The sequence below is a fragment of the Mustelus asterias genome, chromosome 9 (genome assembly GCF_964213995.1).
Source record: "Mustelus asterias chromosome 9, sMusAst1.hap1.1, whole genome shotgun sequence".
Classification (NCBI taxonomy): domain Eukaryota; kingdom Metazoa; phylum Chordata; class Chondrichthyes; order Carcharhiniformes; family Triakidae; genus Mustelus; species Mustelus asterias.
Genome location: NC_135809.1, coordinates 100,264,897 through 100,291,578, shown reverse-complemented (window position 1 = coordinate 100,291,578; position 26,682 = coordinate 100,264,897). Strand labels below are relative to the sequence as shown.

The following is a 26,682-nucleotide window of genomic DNA, read 5'->3' as shown; positions in this document are numbered from 1 at the left end:
CTCTGGTGAGGCCGCATTTGGAGTATTGCGTACAGTTCTGGTCACTGCATTATAGGAAGGATGTGGAAGCGTTGGAAAGGGTGCAGAGGAGATTTACCAGGATGTTGCCTGGTATGGTGGGAAGGTCTTGTGAGGAAAGGCTGAGGGACTTGAGGTTGTTTTCGTTAGAGAGAAGAAGGTTAAGAAGTGACTTTAATAGAGGCATACAAGATGATCAGACGATTAGTTAGGGTGGATAGTGAGAGCCTTTTTCCTCGGATGGTGATAGCTAGCATGAGGGGACATAGCTTTAAATTGAGGGGTGATAGATATAGGACAGATGCTAGAGGTAGGCTCTTCACTCGGAGAGTAGTAAGGGCGTGGAATGCCCTGCCTGCAGCAGTAGTGGACTCGCCAACATTAAGGGCATTTAAATGGTCATTGGATAAACATATGGATGATATTGGAATAGTGTAGGTTGGATGGGCTTTAGATTGGTTTCACTGGTCGGCGCAACATCGAGGGCCAACGGGCCTGTACTGCGCTGTTATGTTCTAAGTGATCCTTGAATTTTCTTTAACTCAACTATGGATTCTTCAGTTCAAAATTTGTCTTCACTGCTTTCTCGGTTCGGGATTTAAACTTGGCAACATCCCCAGTTCTTAATGGCCCTTTATGCACCCACCGATTCTGTGTAGGTAGAAGTCCCACAGCTGAATCCCAGCTCCTGGCAGATGCAATTCAGACTAAGAACCCCACCTGTATTCCATGTGGTGAACGATTAAGTTACCATTGTCATTTTTTTTACACACCATTAACTCCGACCTTTGAAGATAAATGCAAATTACCTTTTAAAAGAGCACCAAACCCATACTTTATTGAATTGAACCTACATCAAAGCTATTGTCGGTTTCTCAATAAGAGGTCTCCATTTTCTACAGTTAAAACTTCAATTCCTAAAAGCAAAGGTTACATTTAAAAACATAGTAATTATTAACTAGATATTCACAACAAGAAGGCAAAGTTATTCCCACAGTGCTGCTAGGTAGGGAGTTTTAACCAACAACGTTCAAGGAATGATTACGCATTTTCAACTTGGGATGGTGTAGCACTTAGAGATGGTGGTATTATCGCTGGACTATTAATCCAGAAACTCCGCTAATGTTCTGGGGACCAGGGTTCGAATCCCGCTAGGGCAAGTTGTGGAATTTGAATTCAGTAAAAAAATATTTGGAATTAAGAATCTGCTGATGACCATGAAACCATTGTCGATTGTCAGAAAAACCCATCTGGTTCACTAATGTCCTTTTAGGGAAGGAAATCTGCCATCCTTATCTGGTCTGGCCTACATGTGACTTCAAAACCACAGCAATGTGGTTGACTCTCAACTGTCCTTGGGCAATTAGGTATGGGCAATAAATGCTGGCCAGCCAGCAACATTCATGTCCCAGAAATTACTTTTAAAAATTCTCATTTAGAATATCCAGCCTCTGACCTGTTCTTGTAGCCGTAATCTAAGTGATAATCTAAGTTTATGGTCAATGGTGATGGCACGGGTATTGGTGATAATGAATTTGATAATGTTTTTGAATATCAATAGATGGTTGGACTTTCTCTGGTGATGATCATGCTTGGCACTTGTATGTCATGAGTGTGTGACCACTTAACGCAAGCCTGAATGTTGTCCAGGTCTTGCAGCATGTGGATATGGACTGTTATGTTGTTACTATGGAGTTACGGTTGGAATTGAACACTGCACAATCATTAGTGAACATTCCCATTTCAGTCCTTATAATGGAGGGAAGGTCATTAAAGCAGCTGGAGATGATTGATCCTGGGATATTGCCCTGAGTTGAGAAGCTGGAATAATTTGGCCTGTAACAACACCACCCATCTTTCTTTGTTTTGGATATAACCCCAGCCAATGAAGATTATTCCCACCAATTGTCATCAACTTCAATTTTGCCACAGCTCCTTGATATCACACTTGGTCAAGTCAAATCCTGCCATGATGTTAAGAGCCGTCACTTTGACCTGCCCTCTTGACTTCGCCTGTTTTCACCAAGGCAATACTGAAGTGGTCCTGACAGAAACCATGCTGAGCATTGGTTAGCAGGTTATTGATGAATAGATGCTTCTTGACAGCACAGTTCATCTTTTCATGGAAGACTGCATCAAAAGTACAGAGCAACTGTCATCACCACACTCCTGTATGTAGTGAGAGCTGTATCAGTGACATATAATAGCATTCGGGGAAATTTACAGGATTCAATGGTTCATTTGGAGGACAGTCAGACAAATTCTAGTGTCCTTGAAGCAAATGCTGCAAGCATTTGGGCAAAACTCTTGCAAAATCAACTTTATAGATAGATGAGACAAGTTTTTGGATGCCTAAGAACTGTTTCCTCCACCAAGGCTTGTTTTCTCAACTCTCAGCCAATGTTTTAGGGGAGAACAAATTCTTCAGAGACACCTTTGGTTCTCTTTGAAGCATGGCAGCATTGCAGTTAATGACTGTGATGAGCTTGCAACCATTTGTTCAGAACAGCAATAACTTGTCCATCAAGCTGCATCATGCTTTGAGTCATAACATCTTAATGATGAACAGGAAGCAAATCCAGTACGCCAGATACTACCTTGTGGGATGTCCTTCCCTATGAGGCCAAAGAAATGTCACAAATTGGCCTGTCATGAAGATCCGAGGCAGAAACTGACACCCTGAGTAGACATTATCATCGAATTGAGGCACAACCGATAGCAATGATACCTTCCATCACGTTCATAATGATTTGAGAGCATTGCCCCAGTTGGATTTGTCTTGTGTTGTGTGTACAGGTTATAACTAGGCAATTTTCCACATCACCAGTCTGGTAGCTGCCTCAGTACAGCTTAGCTCGAGGCTCTGGAACACCTGTTTTGTACTGCAAACAAAATGTTAATGGGCCTCGTAGCCTTGGCTCTATTCAGTGCCTTCTGCCATAACTTGTTATAGGGTTGGAACCTCAGAAGGAAGCCGAGATGGATCATTCACTCGGCAGTAATGGCTGAAGGCAGTTGTACTCATTTTAACCTCGTCTTTCGTACCCAAATTGGACTGGGATTTTTATGGAACTCCTGTTAGTTGCTTAATTGTTCAATATCGTTAATGACTGGATGTGGCAGAACTACAGGGCTTTCATCTGATCTGTTGGTTTGGGCATCACTTAGCTCTGTCTACAGTATGCTGCTTTTGCTGTTCTGTGCTGCAGTTTCACCAGGTTACTTGATGCCTGTCCTGGCATATTCTTCTCCATGACTCATTGAATCTGGGTTGGATCCTGAGTCTGATCGTGATGATAGAGGGAGGAATATCCCAGACCATGAGGTTACAGTTTGTGATGAATATAATCCTACTGTGGCAGACTTCAACACCTCATGGATGACCATTTTTGAGCTGTTTTGAATTTATCCATTTAGCACGATGGTAGTGTCTCAACATGATGGAGGGTGAAGATGAGACGTTCTCCTCCAAGAACTCTGCAGTGGTCACTCCGGCCAATACTGTCATTTGACAGGTCGGGAATGAGGTCAAGTAGACTTTTTTCCAAGTTGGATCATCTGTTAGTTTGTTTAATGTAACTGAGCAAGAATATCCAACTTGTATTTGAGAAAGGTGTTTGTGGTTTTCAATTTAACATGTTTGGTAGCAACTGATTGAAGTTTTTAAAGTTTATTTATTAGTCACAAGTAGGCTTACATTAACACTGCAATGAAGTTACTGTGAAAATCTTATTTATAAATTAAAGTCAGTAAACCCTATCATTTGAAAATGTTTCTTATGGTGATTTCTATGTTAATTATGTCCATAACCTTGGTGCATTTGTAATAGTATATGATGCCTGTAGGTGGTGTACTAGTAAGATTTTCCCATTTAAAGCAATCAACCCTTTGTCATGTTTTCAATCACAACAGCTTGTGATTCTACAATTCCCTATTAAAATGCTTGGTTTTAGTCTGTAGTTTCATGCTCTGGTCACCAGAGACTGCTGTGGTACAGGCAGTTAAGTTTTCCCTCAACTTCTGCCAACATGTTTTTTTTTACATCCAATAATTAAATCATATACTTAAAATGTTTTGCAGGATTTACATCCAATGGTGTCTTTCTCACTTGTACAAGCCTTATTAGGCTGGCACGAGTTCTCCCCTTTTCACACTGGACTTTGTTTCTCATTTCCTCTCAGCCCATTTTACACCTCTACTTTTACTGTATTTTTCCTTTGCCATCTTCCTCCTATTAAGTGTTGACTGTATGCTTGTATGTGTATATGTCCTAATTAAAGTGGTCTCAATGGCAAGTTTGCATCTATTTTGCACCTCTGGATACATTTTTGACGCTTTTTTAAAAATCCAAACAATTTTTGAAGTAAGATGTTTAATCAAAAAGCTGTGACAGGGGAAACTCTGATTTAAGAGCTAAAACATCAGCAAGAGTTAAACAATTTCGAGCACAATCAAATTGTTGCTAATTTACCTCCATTTCCTACAACTACATCCTGTAGGGTACTTGAGAGATGAAATGCTAGATTGGTGAAGAAGTTGAGGGAAGTGCTACAGGAATCAGTGTTACCACTCATTATGCTTGAGTATGATATTTTTGGTAATCTTGTGTACAATATTTTCTTGTGTTTTTGTTTAGAAAATATTATTGCAAATTACAATATAATGATTATATCTATCTTTCAGCTGCAACTAGAAAATCAATCAATATGAAAAAGGATAGCAAAAGCAGAACAAGGCAAACTTTACCCAGAACATCAGCTGCCTCTGGCTCTACCTCATCCTCTTCAAAAATATGTTCTGTAGGTAATTCCAAGGTACCAAAGAAACTAAAAACCTCAAGGCCGGTTCGGTCTTTGGCCTCAAAATCGAGGTTAAGAAATGAATCTAGAAGGTCAGAGCAAAAGACCACTTTTAGAAGTCTTGAAATGGACAATTTAGTTCTCAAGGAACCTAAAGTAGTTCTTTATAAGAATTTGCCACTTGAAAAGGACAAAGATTTAGAGGGGCCATCAAAAGTTGAAGCGTCAAGTCGGTGTCTAACCAGACATGCTATTCGAGAAAATGATACAAATTCTATAAAAGAATTACATAAATTTTCCCGCTTGCGAAATGGAACAGTATCTTGTACGTACATGACCCGGCGGGCAAAAAGAACGAGACTTGCCCAAAAAGAGTCTTGTGATGTTGCTTCTTCATTGGAGTGTGAACCAAATACAATGGACAATAAAAGTCTTCATTGCAGAGAAGAGAGTGAACTTGTGGACTCCATTCAACATGTCTGTGATGGCACTCATGTAAATACATTGATCCAAGAATCTTTATCTGATATAGGGACAAATTGCCAAAATAATGGCATATGTTTGAGCAGAAGGAGGTTACCACAAGGAAAACTAGAAAATATTGCTGCACAATTAGATGAATGTGAACACACATTATCTTGTTCTGTAAAAGAGAACGTGAAGGGGGAAACAATACCAGAATTGATAAGTCTTCCTCCAATTCACAGTCTTAATGGGAGTGATAAAGTTAATTTGGTGGATGTGTCTGGTGTATACCACGACTGTGTAGGTTCATCAAATGGTGGCACTTCAGATTCCTTCATGGTTTCTCACAAATCAAAAAGTTCAGAATCTTATAAAATGAAAGATTCCAGAGCAACAGGTGGAAGAAACAGAAAGAAACGACGAATCACAAGGTATGATGCACAATTGATACTTGAAAACAGTACTGGGATTCCCAAATTGACTTTGCGCCGAAGGCGTGACAGCAGCAGTAGTAAGACTAATGACCAAGAAATGGATGGAAAGAAATCTAAGATTAGTATCAAACTGAGCAAAGACCATGAAAATGACAAAAGTAACAATTATGTAGCAAAGCTCAGTAATGGGTTTACCACAGGCTCAGGAAATAATTCTACAAAACTCAAGATACAACTGAAACGTGAGGAACAGATTAAAGGAATTAAGCGATCACACTCCCTCATGGAAGACCTCTGTAACAGTGCTGTGTGTTGTGATGATTCTGTTTTGGTGAGGTCTAATGGAGAAGTGGATGAGCACAGACAACACAGAGATGATGAGGATGATGATGAGGAAGATGATTCATCATCATCATCTTCATCCTCATCATCATCCTCATCTTCTTCATCATCATCTGAGGAGGATTATGATGACGAATTTGAAGATGACTTTATTCCACTTCCTCAGGCAAAAAGACTAAGACTGATAGTTGGTAAAGACTCCATAGATATAGATATCTCATCAAGGAGAAGAGAAGATCAGTCTTTAAGACTTAATGCATAAGTTTTGGTTCTATACTAACCATAATGTACAGTACTTTCCAATCAATTCCACATTTGAATGAACTTACTGTAAATTTTGATGGCACTTCTGTATTCATTATCAACATAAATATTGTAGAAAGTGTACAGTATATTGACTCTTGATTTTTTTGCAGATTTTTATTGTACTATTAATAGCCTTACCATGTGCAATTCTGAGTTTTGGAGGGTGTTAACTCTCTGTGGTAGAATTAAGGTATAAAACAGAATTGTTGTACATAAAGACCAGGTTTTCTTTTCATTTTTTCTTCTCTTGAGCCTCAATATTTTGAAACACAATTATGGTGGATATTTTAATTTTTTTTTAAACGAGCATTAATTTGCTCTCCTGTATGAATGAAGGTTAAAGAATACAAGAATCGATAGTGGCAGCAAGTACAAACAACAAATTTCTACTAGCTGTTCTTATCACCAGCAAGGAATTGCAGCTTTTTAGGCTCGTTTGCTAGGTGTTTTCCCCAGGTTATGTCAGTTTTACACTGTATGCTGTCCCAGATGTACTGTTTGTGGCCTTTGTCAGTAGCCAGCTATTGTTTGGAAGTTTAAATAAATGGAGTTGTTTAAATAAAATAAGTGTGAGCTGTTCGCTGACCTTGTAATACAGAATATGTGCAGGGTATAGTATTTCACAGCATAAAAGTATGAATATAGTTTAAATCTCTGTGTAATTTCTGGATCCTTGTACTCACTCTTGACTGTTAAATGACGCAAACAATATTTGTAGGTTTCCTGGAAAAAGACTGGTCATGTTTAATTTTTTAAAACAAAAGTCAACACCTTTTTTTGTAATGAGTTGGTATTAAAGTATAAAAGCTGAACTTAAAGAAAAATGTATATGTAATTTACAATGGTGGCAATGTTCATCCAATGTTTCCCTTCATCTACCATCTGCAGCCCTCGGTCTGACAGATGTTTGGGCTTACTTGTGATTAGTAAAATGAGTATAGGAGACTGCTTAAGTGAGTCCATGAAAATATTTCTTAGCTGAATTTATACCTCATGTTTTGTATATACGATTTGAGCTTCCATTGAGGCACTGCTCGGTTTGCTCATTTATTCTGGGATGATAGTGGTTTACTTTATAAGCCTCTTGCTCTAATGTGTCTCATTTTATGTTTTTGTCTTAACAAAACAATTTTGAGTCAAAATCACTTTAGTCTAGTTCTTAGGTCACTGTGCATTACTCTAAGTGCTTTGAAACCTGTGTGAAACCAATGTATAGCTAATCAAAATGAATGTAAATTGAAAATTTTAAAGCTTTTTAATACAATAGGAAATAAATAGCAGGGATTGGTTTACATAAAAAGAATGTGCCCTGAGTTGTTAACCAGATAGTCCCAATGATGTGTAGTTCTTGGTTTAATTTGCATAATTGCTAGGTATGTATATTTTACTTAAAAATACCATCTCTGTTATGGATGGTTGAATGGTGTGCTTAGACAATAGTTATCCTTCACTGAGCATAATTTGGAAAAGCTACATTGTCCTTTTCAACTTTTGTACAGATGCTTAGACTGTAAGGTTTGTGATCGGATATGTTTTTACCTTATTCTTTCGCTGTGTCTTTTGATTTTGTTATGGTCTGGATGTTTTATATGTGCTCTTCATTGTTTCTCTCATACTTCACCTATGTGTGTTTGTCTCTGAGTCTACATTTCTTTCTTTGTGTGAATCTCTCATTGTGCTTTCATGGTTGGTATCTGTTTTTCATGCTTGACTTCCACTCATTCTTCCACTCATTATTATCTTTTTTTTACTCGCTTCTTATGTTTCTCGTGCCCACTATTTTAAGACAGCTTTCTCTTAGATGCTTTTCCCCTAAATCCCCCCTCTGTGTGTCTCATACCTGTTTTGAGTTATGTTGATACCCGCTTGTGATCTTTTATAGCCAACTATTCCCCTCTCAGTATTCTAGTATCTGTTTCTTGTTTCTCCATCATGTATTTCTCTCTAATGTATAACAAACCGACTCATCTTTTTTGCAGCATTCTCTCTCTCTCTATTCTTCATTTCACTTTTGTGTGTCCTTTTCTCCACTGTGCCTTTCTAGTTCTTGCAATTTTTACAGATTTGAATTTTTTTAAGTTAAATGCTGTTGTACTTGTTTGTCTAGACTGCCTTTTAATACCCTTTATATTTTTAAAAATCTTTCCTCCCTTTTTAAAATTCATTCCTGGGATGAGAATATTGCTGGCATGGTCACCAGCATTTATTGCCCAGCACTAATTGTCCTTGAAGGTGGTAATGAACCTCCTTGCAGTCAATGTTGTATAGGTATACCTACTCTGTTAGAAAGAGCTCTGGGATTTTGATGCAGCGACAATAATGGCAGGGCAATATAGTTTCCAGTCATGCTGTGTGACTTGAAGGGGGATTTACAGGTGGTGATGTTTCAATGTGTTGTCGCCCTTGTTCTCCTAGGTGATAAAGGTCATGTGTTTGAAAGGTGCTATCCACAGAACCTTAGTGTGTTGCTGCAGTGCACCTTGTTGATGGTACTTGTTAAATCTCTGGCAGTGGAGGGGTTGGACGTTTAAAGCGGTGGGTGGGATATCAAGCAATCTGACTGCATTGTCCTTCATGGTGTTGAGTTTTTCAAATTATGTTGGAGCTGCATTCATCCAGGCAAGAGGATCCATCAATCTATTGACTTGTGCCTTGTAGATGGTGGAAGGCTTTCAGGAGTCAGGCGATGAGTTATCTCACAGAATTCCCAGTTTCTATGCATGCACATTCCACAACAGTATTTATATGGTTGGTCCAATTAAGCTTCTGGTCCATGAGAATGATGGTGTGGAATTCAATAATGGTAACTATTTTGTCCTCTTTTGCTTTCCCTTTGTTTCATGTTGCTCTAGTTTGCGATGGTGATTGTTTTATACAGAGCTCCATTTATTATCACTTTTTTTTCCTGCATTTTGTTTCACCCTATTTTATTGCCTTCACATCACTTGTTACTTGGAATAAAAGTAACTGTTGAATCTAGTTATGATTTTTTTCCTGTTAAAAGTATTTATCTTAGTGTTTGTGTATTTATGCATTTATAAAGGCAAACAGGGAAGAGGAAGATCAGACTGGCTATAGGTAACTGGTGGCATCTGAGGATCAGAAATGTGATAAATGTGCTGTAGGGTTAGTTGACTGTGATTCATGGACAAATGAAATGAATTGGATAAGATTAATGGTTTGTGGGCCAGGGTAGCAGATGGAATGGGTTTGACATTCACAACAGAGTGGAGATAATTGAACTTGCTAATGGTTTGAATCAGAACATATCTCAAACCCCCTCTAGTTACAGCCAAGATCAATACTTTCATAGATTTCTGAGAGAGGTGAAAGGAAAGTGGTCACTGGATGATCATTTTTATAACTTTTAAATAGTTCTGACAATCGATTTATTTTGTTTTATAAAATTATTTTGCATTGACCTTAACCAGCATGAAAAGTGAGGCAGAAAATATGTTTATAATTTTTTATTTAACATCTTACGTAAAAAGGTATATCTAACATCCAAAGAGCACAGCACCTTGAAAGAAATATGGCACTGTTAACAATGCAATCATTCCAGATGAAAGCAAATTGCAGCGGATGCTGAAATCTGAAACAAAAACAGAAAATGCTGGAAAATCTCAGCAGGTTTGACAGCATCTGTGGAGAGAGAAGTCTGGATGACCCTTCCTCAGAGCTAAAAAGTAACAAACTGAATACAGCACACAATAGGGAAAAGAATATTTAAATTAGAGAGTTCCCTGAAAAATATTGTGTTAGTATAAATATCAGTGATGTTTTTAAAATGCATTTTTGGTCAATCCAGGAATACAAATATTATGCATTGGAATTGTCATACATTTGGTGGTTATTTTATGATGGACATTGCCAATTATAATGTGAAAGAATTGGCAGGTTTTTATAATCCAATCGCTAAACTCCTCATAACTTTATCAATTATATTAAAAGTTTATCCAGTTAACCCTCAAAACTGCTGCTGAATCCAAGAAAATTCTTATGTTGGGCAGTGTTCATAAAGCAGGAAAATAAATAAGTCTTTTCTCATTCTACCATAAGCTCTATGCAACTTGGAACACTAAAGCATGATTTTATATAAAAATGAAGATAAATTATATTTGCCATGTGTTTGAGATTCCCACCCATTTTCTGCACTACTTTTAACATTGATAAAAGTGTTTGAATAAAATTGTTCAATAGATTTTAATTGCTTTTGCTAGTTTTTAATTTATTTTGTTTATCCTTCAGTGTTTCTGTATTTATTCTGGATTTGACAGTAACTTTAAGAAAAAGCATGTTACTTGATTTTGCTTAAAAGATAAAGCAAAGCTTGTGTTTTTTTCCTCTTCCCAACCAATTGAGAACAAGGTTCAAAAATGAATATTGCTGAAAAAAGAGACATGTTGTTGAGGCTCTTCCTTGGGAACAAATACAAGAAATCCGAATTTTAAATGTTCACAAAATTTATGCTACAGGAGGAATGTCATGATTGGTTGGCAAGTTGACTCTGGCTGAGATGTTGCCATGGAGAAAACAACGAGGCTCTATAGGCTTCCCAAGTTCTTGATAATTTAAGAAAGAGATGAGGCTTGAACATAACATACCTGTTTTGTTGGCAGTGAATGGGTCACTGGCAAGCACAAAGTTTTAAGATAACTATGGTGAAAGATAGGTCTGGCCCAAAAATTAAAATTCTAAATAGGGGCAAGACCAATTTTGATGTTATTAGACAGGAACTTTCAAAATTTGATTGGGGGAGTCTGTTGGCAGGCAAGGGGATGTCTGGTAAGTAGGAGGCTTTCAAAAGAGTGTTAACTAGAGTTCAGGGCAAGCACATTCCTTTTAAAGTGAAGGGCAAGGCTGAAAGAAGTAGGAAATCTTGAATGACTCGGGATATTGAGGCCCTGGTCAAGAAGAAGGAGGCACATGACATGCGTAGGCAGCTGGGATCACATGGATCCCTTGAAGACTATAGAGGGTGCTGGAGTGGAGTTAAGAGAGAAATCAGGAGGGCAAAAAGGGGGATACAAGATTGCTTTGGCAGATAAGGCAAAGGAGAATCCAAAGGACTTCTACAAATACATAAAAGGCAAAAGTGTAGCTAAGGAGAGAATAGGGCCTCTTAAGGCTCAACAAGGTCATTTATGTGCAGATCCACAAAAGATGGATGAGATTCTAAATGAATATTTCTCATCAGTATTTACTGTTGAGAACGGCATGGATGTTCGGGAACTTGGGGAAATAAACTGCTGTCTTGAGGAGTATACTTATTACAGAGGAGGAGATGCTGGAAGTCTTAAAGCACATCAAGCTAGATAAATCCCCAGGACCTGATGAAGTGTATCCCAGGATGGGGAGGAAATTGCGGGTCACCTAGCAGAGATATTTGAATCATCGACAACCACAGGTGAAGTGCCTGAATATTGGAGGGTAGCAAACCTTGTGCCTTTGTTTAAGAAAGGCTGCAGGGAAAAGCCTGGGAACTACAGGCCAGTGAGCCTAATGGCTGTCGTGGGTAAGTTGTTAAGAGAGACAGAAGCTTACAGGCATTTAGAGAGGCAAAGACTGATTAGGGGCAGTCAGCATAGCTTTGAGAGTGGAAAATCATGTCTCGTGAACTTGATTGAGTTTTTTCAAGGGATAACCAAGAAGGTAAATGAGGGCAGTGCAATCAATGTTGTCTACATGGACTTTATCAAGGCCTTTGACAAGGTACCACATGGTAGTTTGTTGCATTAGAAACCCTACAGTGCAGAAGGAGGCCATTCGGCCCATCGAGTCTGCACCGACCACAATCCCACCCAGGCCCTACCCCCATTAGGTTAAATCTTACGGGATCCAGGGTGAGGTAGCCAATTGGATACAAAATTGGCATGAAGACAGAGACAAAGGGTGGTTGTAGAGGGTTGTTTTTCAAACTGGAGGCCTGTGACCAGCGATGTGCCTCAGGGATTGGTGCTGGGTCCATTGATATTTGTAATTTATATTAATTATTTGGATGAGAATTTGGGAGGCATGGTTAGTAGGTTTGCAGATGATATCAAGATTGGTGGCATAGTGGACAGTGAAAAAGGTTATCTAGGATTGCAATGGGATCTTGATCAGTTGGGCCAGTGGGCTGATGAATGGCAGATGGAGTTTAATTTAGATAAATGAGAGGTGATGCATTTTGGTTGATCCAACCAGGGCAGGACTTAGTTAATGATAGGACATTGGGGAGAGTTGTAGAACAAAGAGATCTAGGAGTACAGGTTCATAGCTCCTTGAAAGTGGAGTCACAAGTGGACAGGGTGGTGAAGAAGGCATTTGATATGCTTGTTTTCATTGATCGGAACATTGAATACAGGATTTGGGACGTCTTGTTGAAGTTGTACAAGACATTGGTAAGGCCACACTTGGAATACAGTGTACAGTTCTGGTCACCCTATTATAGAAAGGATATTATTAAACTAGAAAGAGTGCAGAAAAGATTACTCGGATACTACCGGGACTTGAAGATTTTAGTTATAAGGAGAAGCTGGATAGACTGGGACTTTTTTTCCCTGTAGCATAAGAGGCTTTAGGGTGATCTTATCGAGGTCTATATAATAATGAGGGGCACAGATCTGATCGTCAATATCTTTTCCCAAAGGTAGGGGAGTCTAAAACTAGAGGGCATAGGTTTAAGATGAGAGGGGAGAGATGCAGAAGGGTTCAGAGGGACGATTTCTTTTCATACACGGTGGTGAGTGTCTGAAACGAGCTGTCAGAGGTAGTAGAGGTGGGTACAATTTTGTCTCTTAAAAAACATTTAGACAGTTACATGGGTAAGATTGGTATAGAGGGATATGGGCCAAATGCAGGCAATTGGGACTAAATGGTAACAACTGGGTGGCATGGCTAAGTTGGGCCCAAGGTCCTGTTTCCATGCTGTAAACTTCTATGACTCTATTTTACAAGCTGTGTTGTTTATAATAGACACTGAGTACAGACCATACTCAACCAGATCATGCTTGTAAAGCCCAAAACAAAAGGTCGACTTTTAGATGTGATTCGGCCACTGGACACTTGCAGAACAATCCTGAGTACATTAATAGCTGCACTAACAATCAAGTTGTAATCAGTCAAGTTGTAGCATGGCTATAAGCATCATAAATTAATATGCATTTACCCATTCTCTGCAAACAAAAGGGATATGTTCAAGCCGTGCAGCCTTTTTTATATTATGCACTGCCTGGGAAGGTGGTAGAGACGGGTTGCCTCACATCCTTGGCTATGGGCCAAGTTCTGGCAGATGGGATTAGGCGGGAGTTCCAAGTGTTTCTAATGTGTCAATGCAGACTTTATGGGTCGAAGGACCTCTTCTGCACTGTATGATTCTGCGGTCCCAGTTCTTGTACCATCAGCTTGTGGGAATTTATTTTCCTTGTCTACTCTTCATAATCTTTTGCACCTCTTTCAGATTTACCCTCGATCTAATTTGTTCTGCAGAGAAGAACCCAACTTCTGGATTTCCAAAAGGCATTTGATAAGATATTGCATAAAATGTTACTGCACAAGAAATGGTGCAGGTGTGATCTATTAATAAAGAGAAACATGATAAATGGGTCTTTTTCAGGATGGGAAACTTAGTGCTCTGTCTTGGGGGTCTCAACTATTTATGATATGTGAATGATTGGAATGAAGGGGCGAACCACCCTGTAGCCAAATTTCCACTTAAATTAAATGTGGGCAAAAATTTGCCAGAAGGCGTATAATGTGGGGAAATGTGAGTTTGTCTGTTTCAGTCGGAAGAATAGAAAAGCAATATTTAAATGGAGAGAACGTTCTGTAGAAGCAGATGGATCTCGATGTCCTTGCACATGAATCACAGCATGCAGGTACAGCATGTAATTAGGAAGTCAAATGTAACATTGGTCTTGTAAGAAGCTAAGATATAAAATTAGCCAAGTCTTGCTACTTGTGTAGAGTACTATGTACAGTTTTTGTCACTTAAAGAGGGGAATACTTGCATTGGAAGTATTTTAGAGAAGGTTCACTCGACTGATTGCTCAGATGAGGGATTTGTCTCATGAGGAAAGGTTGGGCCTCTACTCATTGGAGTTTAGAAAAATGGGAAATTAATTGAAATGCACAATGTTCTTAGGGGGCTCGACACGGTGACTACTGAGGATACCTCCCCTCGGGGAATCTACAACAATGGGGCAACATTTCAAAATAAGGATTCTCCCATTTAAGACCGAATAAGGAAGAATGTTTTTAAAAGTTGTTTGTGTTTGGAAATCTCCCGGTGAACAGTGGAGTATGGGTCATTGAATATATTCAAAGCTGAGTTAGTTGATTGACAAGGGAGCCAAAAGTTAATAGGAGTACCTGGGAGAGCATTATGGCCACAATCAGACATTGATCAAAAAATCCATTAACACTGAGTTTACTTGGTAAGAATTACGGAACAATAGAAATGAAGACTTCCAAGTGTATATATCCTTTTGCAAACATAGGATGCCACAGCCAATGAAGCACTTGTTGAAATGTAATCACTGGAATGTAGGAAGCAACGGGTAGGATAAGTAAGCTGGCAGTGAGTAAGAAGACAAAAGGTGTGAGAAACGTCTCCTATTAAAAAACTATACGAAGTGAAATTACATAGGTCCTGTGCTGCTTTTGAGTTTTTTTGTGAAATGTGTCAACAGGAGTCATTGCACTGCTGGGTGAATGCAATAGGTAACCAATAGTGGGAATGTAATGGAGCAAATTTAAAGCTAAGTTACAGAAAGGTGCAAGAGCTACCAAGCAGTAATAATGGCAGGGGTTCATTTATCCTTCTATAAACTGGGATTGTTACAGTTTCAAGATTGGGGGGGGGGGGGCGGTGGTGGTGGTTGATTTTCTTAAAATGCGTACAAAAGTACCAGAACACTGACTAAAGATGTAGAGATTAAAATTTAGCAAAAAAAGGTGACGTATGGCAAAAGTATAGTTGATAACATAGTAGATGACCAAATTGAATGCACAAAGTACAGAAAAGATCTAAAAGTGGGAATAAGAAGGGGGAAGAGAGTATGGGAAAATATCATCTCGCATGAATGGGAACCAAAAGCTTTTTATAAATGCGTACTAAAAGGTTCGGTAAAGGTGGGCCAACTGGGAACCATAAAGGAGATATTCTTGCTGAGGCAGAGGCCATATTTGAGCTCCTATGCTCATATGGACTTTGGATGGAAGGAGCCAGTCTGCCTGTCATGCATGTGCTGCCTCTTTGAAATCATCATCCTTAGTCCCACACCCAAACCTTTACTCTATAACCCAGTAATTTAAGTTCCTCATTTTCCAGTAACTCCCCAACTTTCGAAGTTATTCATTAAATCCACTTCCACCACTTTTTTGAGGACTGTATTCCAGATCCCAACAACATTCAACGGAAAGAATGATCAAAATCCTCGCTTAGATTTTTTGTGAATAATTTTAGACTGCTGGCCTCTTATTGACCCAGTTACCTGTAAGACTAGCTTTTATTTCTATTATGACCACAACCTCCCCTTATCTTGGAAAACTCTAATTTGGTCACTTTCTGTTCCAAGCAGAACAATCCTAACTTTTCTAACCTCTCCTCATAACTGAAGTTTCTCAATCTTCATAAACCTCCTTTGTACCCTTTCTAAGGTTTTGTGATGTGCCAAAAATGTACACAGCATTCCAGCTGAGGGTTAACCAGTGATTAATAAAATTGAATACTGATCACTTTGCCTTTATGGGCAATGCCTCTATTTACAAATCCAAGTAGCCCATACACTGTTTTAGACACCTTTTAAGGATGTGTGTATGGGCACTTAAGGTCTTTCTGTTCACATTCTTTTGAAAACCATGCCTTTTATAATAAATTCCCTTTCCACATTAATTCTCCAAATGTGTACCACTTTATACTTTCCTGCATTGAACTCCATCTGTTATGCCTCTACTCATCACCATATACTAGACTGGCAAGTTTGTACTCTTCTGCAAACTTTATAATGCTGCTCCTTACACCCAAGCCTAGGTTGTTTAATAATTGAAGAGAAATGTACGCAAAACCAACCCTGAGGGTTGGTTTTGCATCCATGCACTACCACCTTCCCTTTCGTCTGCAGCACTTCATAGAATGCCTTCTGAAGCTTCCCATAAACAACATCTACTGAATTACCTTGATAAATGATCTGTTATCAAAGAATTGAATCTAATTAGTCAGACACTATTTACCTTGAACAAAATCTATGCCCACTTTCCTTGACTAAACCATGTCTTTGCAGATGGAATTTTATTTTCTGTTTTCAGTAACTTCACTTAGGTTAGGCTGACTTTTGTTTATTTCTCTCCTCTTGAAGAGTGTTATAATAGTACTCCTGTATCCAGTGAGGATGCTTTCAGCAACCTAGGATATATACATCTGGACTAGGTGACTTACCAACTTTAATAATGTTCATCTTTTTAATATGTCTTGATGGTACTTTCCTGTCCATAACTCTTTGTCCTATCTTCGTGTTACCTTCATTTCATCTTCCTTTGTGAAGACAGAAGCAAATTACTCATTTAATACTTTAGATCTCTACCTCCTATGAAGATTTCACTTTGTGTCCTCAGTATGCCCAAAAGTTTCCCTAGTTAACTTGTATTTTAGAGTCATGGTGATTACAGCACAAAGGATGCCATTCTACTCCACCTATGTCAGTTCTCTGTAGAGCAATCCAATCGGATCCACTCTCCTGCTCTGAACCTGGAGTTCTGCAAGTTTATATCTCTTGAGCATTATCCAATTTTCTTTTGAAATTATTTAATGTCTCTGTTTCAACCACCTCATAGGCAACATGTTCATGCCATTACTACTGGCTGCTTTTTATTTTAAATAGAACAATTCTGACCACAATCTTCTAATGCTCTCTGCATTTTTAAGATATTCTTTCATCACATGTCAGCATCGCTAGCAACATGAGCATTTATTGTCATCTGCTCGTTTCCCTTGAGAAGATGGTGAGCTGCCTTCTTTGAACTGCTGCATCCATCTACTTTAGGTACACTCACAGGAAGGGAATGCCAGGTTTTTAGCTCAGCAACAGGTAAGGAGTGATGATGCAGTTTCAAGTTAGACTGGTGTGTAAATTGGAGGGGAGCTTGCAGGTGGTGGTGTTTCCATGCATCTGCTGTCCAAGTAACAGTGGTTGCAGATTTAGAACTTCTGTTGAAGCAGGCTTGGCAATTTGCTCAAGTGCATAATGTTTATGATGCACAATGCTGCCACTGTGCACCAGTGGTGGGGTGAATGAATGTTGTTGGCACTGCACTCTTCCCGGTAAGTGAAGAGCATTCCATCATACTCCTGGCTAGTGCCTTATAGATAGTGGACAGGTTCTGGGTAGTAAGGATGTCAGTTGCCCATGTGGAATTGCCAGCCTCTGACCTTTTGTCGTCACAGTATTTATGTGGCTACTTCAGTTCTGGTCAGTGATAATTCTCAAGATGTTGATGGTGTAGGATTCAGCAGTGGTAATGCCATTGAATGTCATGGGGGCGATGGTTAGATTCTCTCTTGTTGGAGATGGGGATTGCCTGGTACTTGAGCGTACTTACTAGTTAGCCCAAATTTGTTGTCGTTCATGTCATGCTGAATATGAATGCAACCTGCTTTAGTTTCAGAGTTGGTGAAAATTGTGCAAACATAAGCAGACATCACTCCTTATGAAGTAGTGTAAGTCAATGATGAAGAAGTTGAAGATAGTTGGGTCTAGGACACAATGCTGAAGAACTCTGCAGGCTGAGAGGATTGGCCTTCCACTGCCAAAAACACAACTGTGCTAAGTAAAACTCCAACCATCTGAGTTTTCTACCTGATTCCCATTAATTCCAATTTTGCGAGGACTCCATAGAATCCCTCCAGTGCAGAAGTAGGCCATTCAGCCCACTGATTCTGCACCGACCACAATCCCAGCCAGGCCCTATTCCCGTAACCCCACATATTTAGCCTGACACTAGTCAATTTAGCATGGCCAATCAAAACCTGCATGTCTTTAGACTGTGGGAGGAAACTGGAGCATCTGGAGGAAACCCAGACAGACACGGGTTCTACTTGATGCCAGACTCGCTCAACTGCTGCCTTGATGTAAAAGGCAGTCAGTCTCACCTCACCTCTTGAGTTCAGCTCTTGTTTATCCCACATTTGGATCAAGGCAGTAATGAGGTCAGCAGTTGAGTAGCTCTGGCAGAATCCAAACTGAACACTGGGATGGTGCCAGAGGACTGGAGCATCGTAAATGTTACACTTTTGTTTGTATAGCAGGGGAGAGAGAAATCAGGAAGTGACAGATCGATCAATTTAATGTTGGTGAGGAAACTTGTAGAGAGACAATAATTGGGGACAATTGATGTTTTGGAACTAATAGAAGTTCAGGTAAGATATGAAAGGAGTTCTACATTGGATAACAGAATTGGTGAGTTGACTGCATTTTGTGTACATGTTGTCTTTCATAGGTTGCTTGATGAGGTACCACATAATACACTTGTTAACAAAATACAAGTCCATGGGATTAAAAGGGCAGTGAAAGCTTGGATACAAATTGATTTAAGGAGTAGAGAGGTGAACAGCTGTTTTTCAGATTTAGGGGGATGTATAATGGTTTTTCCCCAGGGTCGTTATTAGGGCCTCAATTCTTTTTGTTCCTAATTAAAGTTTCGAGTTGAGGGCACAATTTCAAAGTTTGTAGGTAACCTGAAATTCGGGTAGTAACAGACTTCAGGAAGACAGACATATGGCAGACGAAATTTAACGCTGAGAAGTGTAAAGTGATAAATTCTGATAGAAATGGGAGCCAATGGCTTGAATTATCCGAGGAGTGGCAATCACCATTAGATTGTTGGTCTGCTCTTTCTTTTCCGTGTTACCTGGAATTCTGCGTTTCCAGCCAGAGCTTCCAATCCTGGCATTCTCCAAGAATGTGGAGCATATCTGAAAGTGCTCCTTCATAGCATTGAATCATCGGGGGAGGACGTGTCCATCCCCATTCTTATAGCACTAGCTACCACATTCTTGTAAGCAAGTTTAAATGCCCCAAAGAAGCTAAGAGGACGAAGGAATAGGGTGGCAGGTGGGTGAGTGGTAGGATAGGTGACTGGGTAGGGGGGTGAGTGGGAGGGTAAGTGAAGGGATAGGGTGCAGTGGGTCAGGTGGTTGTGGGGTGGGTAGTGGGAATCAGGATGGGGAAGGAGGTGGCAGAGTTCAGTTGTTCAGTTACCCTGGAGTTAGAACTCTCTTTGTCTATCCAGGTAAGTTGGTCAAAACTTAAGGTTCCGACTTAAACTCCAGGTTGGAGACTTTTTCAAAGGGTACCAAGGAGCAGGGGCAATTCCCACTGATGTCCTGAGTTGGGACCTCTTAAAGCACACCTTCTGGGATATGTCCAGTTGACCATCCAGGGACCAGAAGATCTTGGCGAATAAGAACAAATGTACAATTTAAAAATGGATGCAAGAAGAGAGAGACCTGGGCGTATATGTACACAAACCCTTGACAGTAGCAGGACAAGTTGAGAAGGCCGTTTAAAAACAAAATCACATGGAATTTTGGTTTTATTAGTTGATGAATAAAACACAAAAGCAAGGACTCTCTGCTTTTTAGAGTCATAGAGGTTTACAGCATGGAAACAGGCCCTTTAGCCCAACTTGTCCATGCCGCCCTTTTTTTTAAACCCCGAAGCGAGTCCCAATTGCCCACAGTTGGCCCATATCCCTCTATACCCATCTTAACCATGTAACTGTCTAAATGCTTTTTAAAAGACAGAATTGTACCCGCCTCTACTACTACCTCTGGCAGCTTGTTTCAGACACTCACCACCCTCTATGTGAAAAAATTGCCCCTCTGGACACTTTTGTATCTCTTTCCTCTCACCTTAAACCTATGCCCTCTAGTTTTAGACACCCCTACCTTTGGGAAAAGATATTGACTATCTAACTGATCTATGCCTCCTATTATTTTATAGACCTCTATAAGGTCACCCCTCGGCCTTCTACGCTCCAGAGGAAAAAGTCCCAGTCTATCCAACCTCTCCTTATAATTCAAACCATCAAGTCCCAGTAGCATCCTAGTAAATCTTTTCTGCACTCTTTCTAGTTTAATATCCTTTCTATAATAGAGTGACCAGAACTGTACACAGTGTTCCAAATGTGGCCTTACCAATGTATTGTACAACTTCAACAAGACGTCCCAACTCTTGTATTCAATGTTCTGACCAATGAAACCAAGCATGCTGAATGCCGCCTTCATCATTCTGTCCACCTGTGACTCCACTTTCAAGGAGCAATGAACCTGTACCCCTAGATCTCTTTGTTCTGTAACTCTCCCCAATGCCCTACCATTAACTGAGTAAGTCCTGCCCTGGTTCAGTCTACCAAAATGCATCACCTCGCATTTTAATAAACAAAAAGTTAGGCTTCAGTTGGAGTACTCCATTCTGAACACCATACTACGAATATCTCGGCCTTGGAGAGGGTGCAGAAGAGAACAGGTACTTGGGATAGGAGACCTCACTTATGAGTAACATCTTAAACCTGTTTTAATTTATTTATAGTCTGTCTGTAGTCTTATGCTGTGTATAATGGGAGATTGACTTGGCTGCACAAAGATTACACTTCTGAAATCTTTCTCAGAATTGTTACAGCACAGAAGGAGGCTATTTGGCCCATCATATTGGTGATGGCTCTCTGAGCAATTCACTTCGTGCCAGTTAACAGCCTTCTCCCTATAACCCTAAACGTTCTTCCTCTTCAGATAATCCATTTTCCTCTTAAAGACCTCCACAGGAAGATTCCCTCTTCAAGGCCTCTTACAGGATAAAGGCAAGTAAAATCACTGGCACCAATGCACCGTTCCCTGATGAGCTCAATGCATCCTATGCCCGTTTTGAGCAAGAGATCAGCAAGAGCACGTCCTCCACCCGGAAGATTTGGGTGAACCTGTATCCGAGTCACCATTGCATATGTCAGAGCAGCCTTTTCAAAGGTCAACCCACGGAAAGCAACTGGCCTGGATAGGGTACCCAGATCCTGCGCGGACCAGCTGGTGGGGGTATTCACAGACATCTTCAACCTCTTTTTAGAACAATCTGACGTCCCTATCTGCTTCAACAAGACGACCATCATCCCGGTACCAAAGGCAGGCAGCGTGCCTTAATGACCATCATCCAGTGACTCTGACATCCATCATTATGAAGTTCTTCGAAAGGTTAGTCATGCCACAAATCAATTCCAGCCTCTCTGATTGCCTGGATCTACTTCAGTTCGCTTATCGCCACAACAGATCCATAGCAGACGCCATCTCTCTCACCCTGCAGTCAACACTGGAATACCTAGGTAACAAAGACAACTATGTCAGACTCCTATTTATCGACTACAGCTCAGCCTTCAACACCATTGCGGGAAAGCTCGGGTGATAGAGAGCACCCCGGTGGATGTGCCCCTTCACAATAAGTACTCCTGTCTGAGTACTGCTGGGGGGGACAGCCCACCTGGGGGAAACAGAAGTGGCCGTGTCTCCGGGGTGGAGTCCGGCCCTGTAACTCAGAGGGCTAAGGAAAGGAGGAGGAAGGCAGTATTAATCGGGGACTCAACAGTAAGGGGGTCGGACAGGCATTTTTGCGGAGGCAGACGGGAGTCTCGGATGGTGGTCTGCCTCCCTGGTGCCGGGATCCGGGATGTCTCTGATCGCGACCCAGATATCCTGAGGTGGGAGGGAGAGGAGCCCGAGGTCGTGGTACATATTGGTACCGCTGACATAGGTAGGAAGACGGAAGGGGTCATGAAAAGAGAATATAGGGAGTTGGGTAGACATTTGGGAAGGAGGAATGCAAAGGTAGTAATCTCAGGATTGCTGCCTGTGCCACGGGAAAGTGAGAGCAGGAATGGCGTGAGGTGGAGGATGAATGCATGGCTGAGGGACTGGAGCGGGGGGCAGGGATTCAGGTTCCTGGATCATTGGGACCACTTTAGGGGAAGGTGTGACCTGTACAAAAAGGACGGGTGGCACTCGAATCCCAGGGGGACCAATATCCTGGCAGGAAGGTTGGCTAAGGCTACTGGGGAGACTTTAAACTAGAAAGGTTGGGGGGGGAGGGAATCGTGATGAGGTGACTGAGAGCGAGGAGGTTAGCCCGCAAATAGAGAAGGATTGTAGACAGTGTAGGAGGGAGAATAGACGGGTGATGGAGAAGGGGAGAGCTCAGACCAAAGGTATGAGATGTGTCTATTTTAACGCCAGGAATGTAGTGAATAAAGTGGATTAGCTTAGAGTGTGGATCGATGCTTGGAAGTGTGATGTGGTGGCCATTACGGAGACTTGGGGACAGGGACAGGACTGGATACTTCAGGTGCCGGGTTTCAGATGTTTCAGAAAGGACAGAGAGGGAGGCAAAGGAGGGGGGGGGGGGGGGGGGGGGGAGGATAGTGTCACAGCTGTAGAGAAGGTGGAAGCTATGGAGGGATTGTCTACAGAGTCTCTGTGGGTGGAAGTCCGGAGCGGGAAGGGGTCGATAACTTTGCTGGGTGTTTTCTACAGGCCGCCCAATAGTAACCGGGATATTGAGGAGCAGATAGGGAAACAGATCCTGGAGAGATGTAGGAATAACAGGGTTGTCGTGATGGGAGACTTTAATTTCCCAAACATCGATTGGAATACCCCTAGGGTAAGGGGTTTGGATGGGGAGGAGTTTGTTAGGTGTGTTCAGGAGGGTTTCCTGACACAACACGTGGATAAGCCTACAAGAGGAGAGGGTGCTCTATCTGATACTGGCTAATGAGCCTGGACAGGTGTCGGATCTCTCAGTGGGGGAGCATCTTGGGATAGTGATCATAACTCTATCTCCTTTACGCTAGCATTGGAAAGAGATAGGATCAGGCAAGCTAGGAAAGTGTTTATCTGGAGTAAGGGGAAATATGAAGCCATCAGGCAGGAGATTAGAGGCGTAAATTGGAAGGAGGCATTCTCAAGGAAAAGTACTGAAGTAAGGTGGCAGATTTTCAAGGAATGTTTGTCTGGAGTTCTGCACGACAACGTTCCAATGAGACAGGGAGCTGTTGGTAGGATATGGGAACCGTGGTGCACGAAAGCTGCGCTGAACCTCGTCAAAACGAAAAGGAAAGCGTACAAAAGTTTCAGAGAGCTAGGCGATGATAGGGATCTAGATGAGTATACGGCTTGTAGGAAGGGACTTAAGAAAGAAATTAGGAGAGCCAGAAGGGGTCACGAGAAGGCCTTGGCAGTTAGGATTAAGGAAAACCCTAAGGCGTTCTATAAATATGTGAAGAGTAAAAGGATGAGACGTGAAGGAATAGGACCTATAAAAGGTGAAGGCGGGAAAGTCTGTACGGAATCAGTAGAAATGGCAGAGGTGCTTAATCATAGAAATCATAGAAACCCTACAGTGCAGAAGGAAGCCATTCGGCCCATCGAGTCTGCACCGACCACAATCCCACCCAGGCCCTACTCCCACATATTTCCCGCTAATCCCTCTAACCTACGCATCTCAGGACACTAAGGGGCAATTTTTAACCTGGCCAATCAACTTAACCCGCACATCTTTGGACTGTGGGAGGAAACCGGAGCACCCGGAGGAAATCCATGCAGACACGAGAATGTGCAAACTCCACACACACACTGACCCAAGCCGGGAATCGAACCCAGGTACCTGGAGCTGTGAAGCAGCAGTGCTAACCACTGTGCTACCATGCAATGAGTATTTTGCCTCTGTTTTCACAGAGGAGAAGGACCTGGGTGAATGTACTGCGGGCTTGCGGTGGACTGAAAAGATTGAGTATGTGAACTTTAACAAAGAGGTTGTGCTGGAATCTTTGAATGGCATCAAGATAGATAAGTCGCCGGGTCCGGATGGGATGTGCCCAGGTTACTGTGGGAGGTGAGGGAAGAGATTGCAGAGCCTCTGGCGATGATCTTTGTGTCACCGATGGAGACGGGAGAGGTGCCGGAGGATTGTGGATGTGGTTCCTATTTTCAAGAAGGGGAATAGGGATAGCCCTGGAAATTACCGACCGGTGAGTCTAACCTCAGTGGTTGGTAAGCTGATGGAGAAGATCCTGAGGGACAAGATTTATGAGCATTTGGAGAGGTTTAGTATGCTCAAGAATACTCAGCATAGCTTTGTCAAAGGCAGATCATGCCTTATGAGCCTGGTGGAGTTCTTCGAAAATGTGACTAAACACATTGACGAAGGGAAAGCGGTAGATGTGGTTTATATGGACTTCAACAAGGCGCTCGAGAAAGTGAGAGGGCATGGGATCCAAGGGGCTGTTGTCTTGTGGATTCAGAACTGGCTTGCCTGCAGAAGGCAGAGAGTGGTTGTGGACGGGTCTTTTTCTGAATGGAGGTCGGTCACCAGTGGAGTGCCCCAGGGATCTGTTCTGGGACCCTTGCTGTTTGTCATTTTCATAAATGACCTGGATGAGGAAGTGGAGGGATGGGTTGGTAAGTTTGCCGATGACACGAAGGTTGGTGCTGTTGTGGATCAGTTGGAGGGATGTCAGAAGCTGCAGCGTGACATAGATAGGATGCAAGACTGGGCAGAGAAGTGGCAGATGGACTTCAACCCGGATAAATGTGTAGTGGTCCATTTTGGCAGGTCAAATGGGATGAAGGAGTATAATATCAAGGGTAAGACTCTTAGCAGTGTAGAGGATCAGAAAGACCTTGGGGTCCGGGTCCATAGGAATCTTAAATCGGCCTCGCAGGTAGAGGAGGTGGTTAAGAAGGCGTATGGTGTGCTGGCCTTCATCAATTGAGGGATTGAGTTTAGAAGTCGGGAGATAATGATGCAGCTTTATAATTCCCTCGTCAGACCCCACTTGGAGTACTGTGCTCAGTTCTGGTCGCCTCATTACAGGAGGGATATTGAAAGGGTGCAGAGAAGATTTACAAGGATGTTGCCTGGATTGGTTGGCATGCGTTATGAGGCTGAGGGAGCTCGGTCTTTTCTCCTTGGAGCGACGAAGGATGAGAGGTGACCTGATAGAGGTGTACAAGATGTTGAGAGGTATAGATGGGGTGGATTCTTGGAGGCTTTTTCCCAGGGCTGAAATGGCTGCTATGAGAGGACACAGGTTTAAGGTGCTGGGGAGTAGGTACAGAGGAGATGTCAGGGGTAAGTTTTTCACTCAGAGGGTGATGGGTGAGTGGAATCGGCTGCCGTCAGTGGTGGTGGAGGCAAACTCGATAGGATCTTTTAAGAGACTTCTGGATGAGTACATGGGACTTAATAGGATTGAGGGTTATAGGTAAGCCTATATATAAGCCTAGGTAGGTAGGGACATGACCGGCGCAACTTGTGGACCGAAGGGCCTGTTTGTGCTGTATTTTTTCTATGTTCTACCATTATTCCTATGAAACTCCTCTCTAAACTCCATGGCCTGAGGCTTGGCTCTTCCCTCTGCGACTGAATCCTGAACTTCCTAACCCACAGACCGCAATCAGTCAGGATCGGCAACAACATCTCCACGATCATCCTCAATACCGATGCCTCACAAGGCTGTGTCTTTATTATAGTCTTTATATATATATATATATATATACATATATATTATATAAAGCCCCTTTATTATACTCCTTATACATCCATGACCGTGTAGCCAAATTCCCCTCCAACTTGATTTTCAAGTTTGTTGATGACCACAATGTAGTGGGTCGGATCTCAAACAATGACATGATGGAGTACAGGAATGAGATCGAGAATCTACTGAACTGGTGCGGCAACAATAATCTCTCCCTCAATGTCAACAAAACGAAGGAGATTGTCATCGACTTCAGGAAGCGGAGAGGAGAACATATCCCTGTCTACATCAATGGGGACCAAGTAGAAATGGTCGAGAGCTTCAGGTTTTCAGGTGTCCAGATCACCAACAACCTGTCCTGGTCCCCCCCCCCCCCCCCCCCCCCCCCCCCCCCCCACCCCCCATGCCAACACTATAATTAAGAAAGCCTGCCAATGCCTCTACTTTCTCAGAAGACAAAGGAAATTTGGCGTATCCACTATGACTCTCACCAACCTTTACAGATGCACCATAGAAAGCATTCTTTCTGGTTGCATTACAGTTTAGTATGGCTCCTGCTCTGTCTAACACCACAAGAAACTACCAAGGGTCGAGAACGAAGCCCAGTCCATCACGCAAACCAGCCTCTCATCCATTGACTCTGTTTACACTTCCCGCTGCCTCCTAAAAGCAGCCAGCATAATTAAGGCCCCCATGCACCCCGGACATGCTTTCTTCCACCACCTTCTGTCGGGAAAAAGGTACAAAAGTCTGAGGCCACGTAC

At 41.7% G+C, this 26,682-nt stretch overlaps 1 protein-coding gene across 3 annotated transcripts in view; it reads left to right on the top strand.

Annotated features, from left to right (window-relative positions):
• kmt5b (lysine methyltransferase 5B) overlaps window positions 1–7,681 on the top strand; it is a 53,365-nt gene extending 45,684 nt beyond the window's left edge. For 2 of the 3 annotated variants that reach the window (XM_078220674.1, XM_078220675.1), the window contains exon 10: window positions 4,702–7,681. In XM_078220674.1, the coding sequence (XP_078076800.1) occupies window positions 4,702–6,320 (1,619 nt within the window). In that variant the 3' untranslated portion in view covers window positions 6,321–7,681. Of the gene's footprint in view, window positions 1–4,517; window positions 4,602–4,701 lie in introns of all 3 variants that reach the window. The other variant, XR_013498768.1, reaches the window with a different exon arrangement.
• Window positions 7,682–26,682: the final 19,001 nt, after the last annotated feature.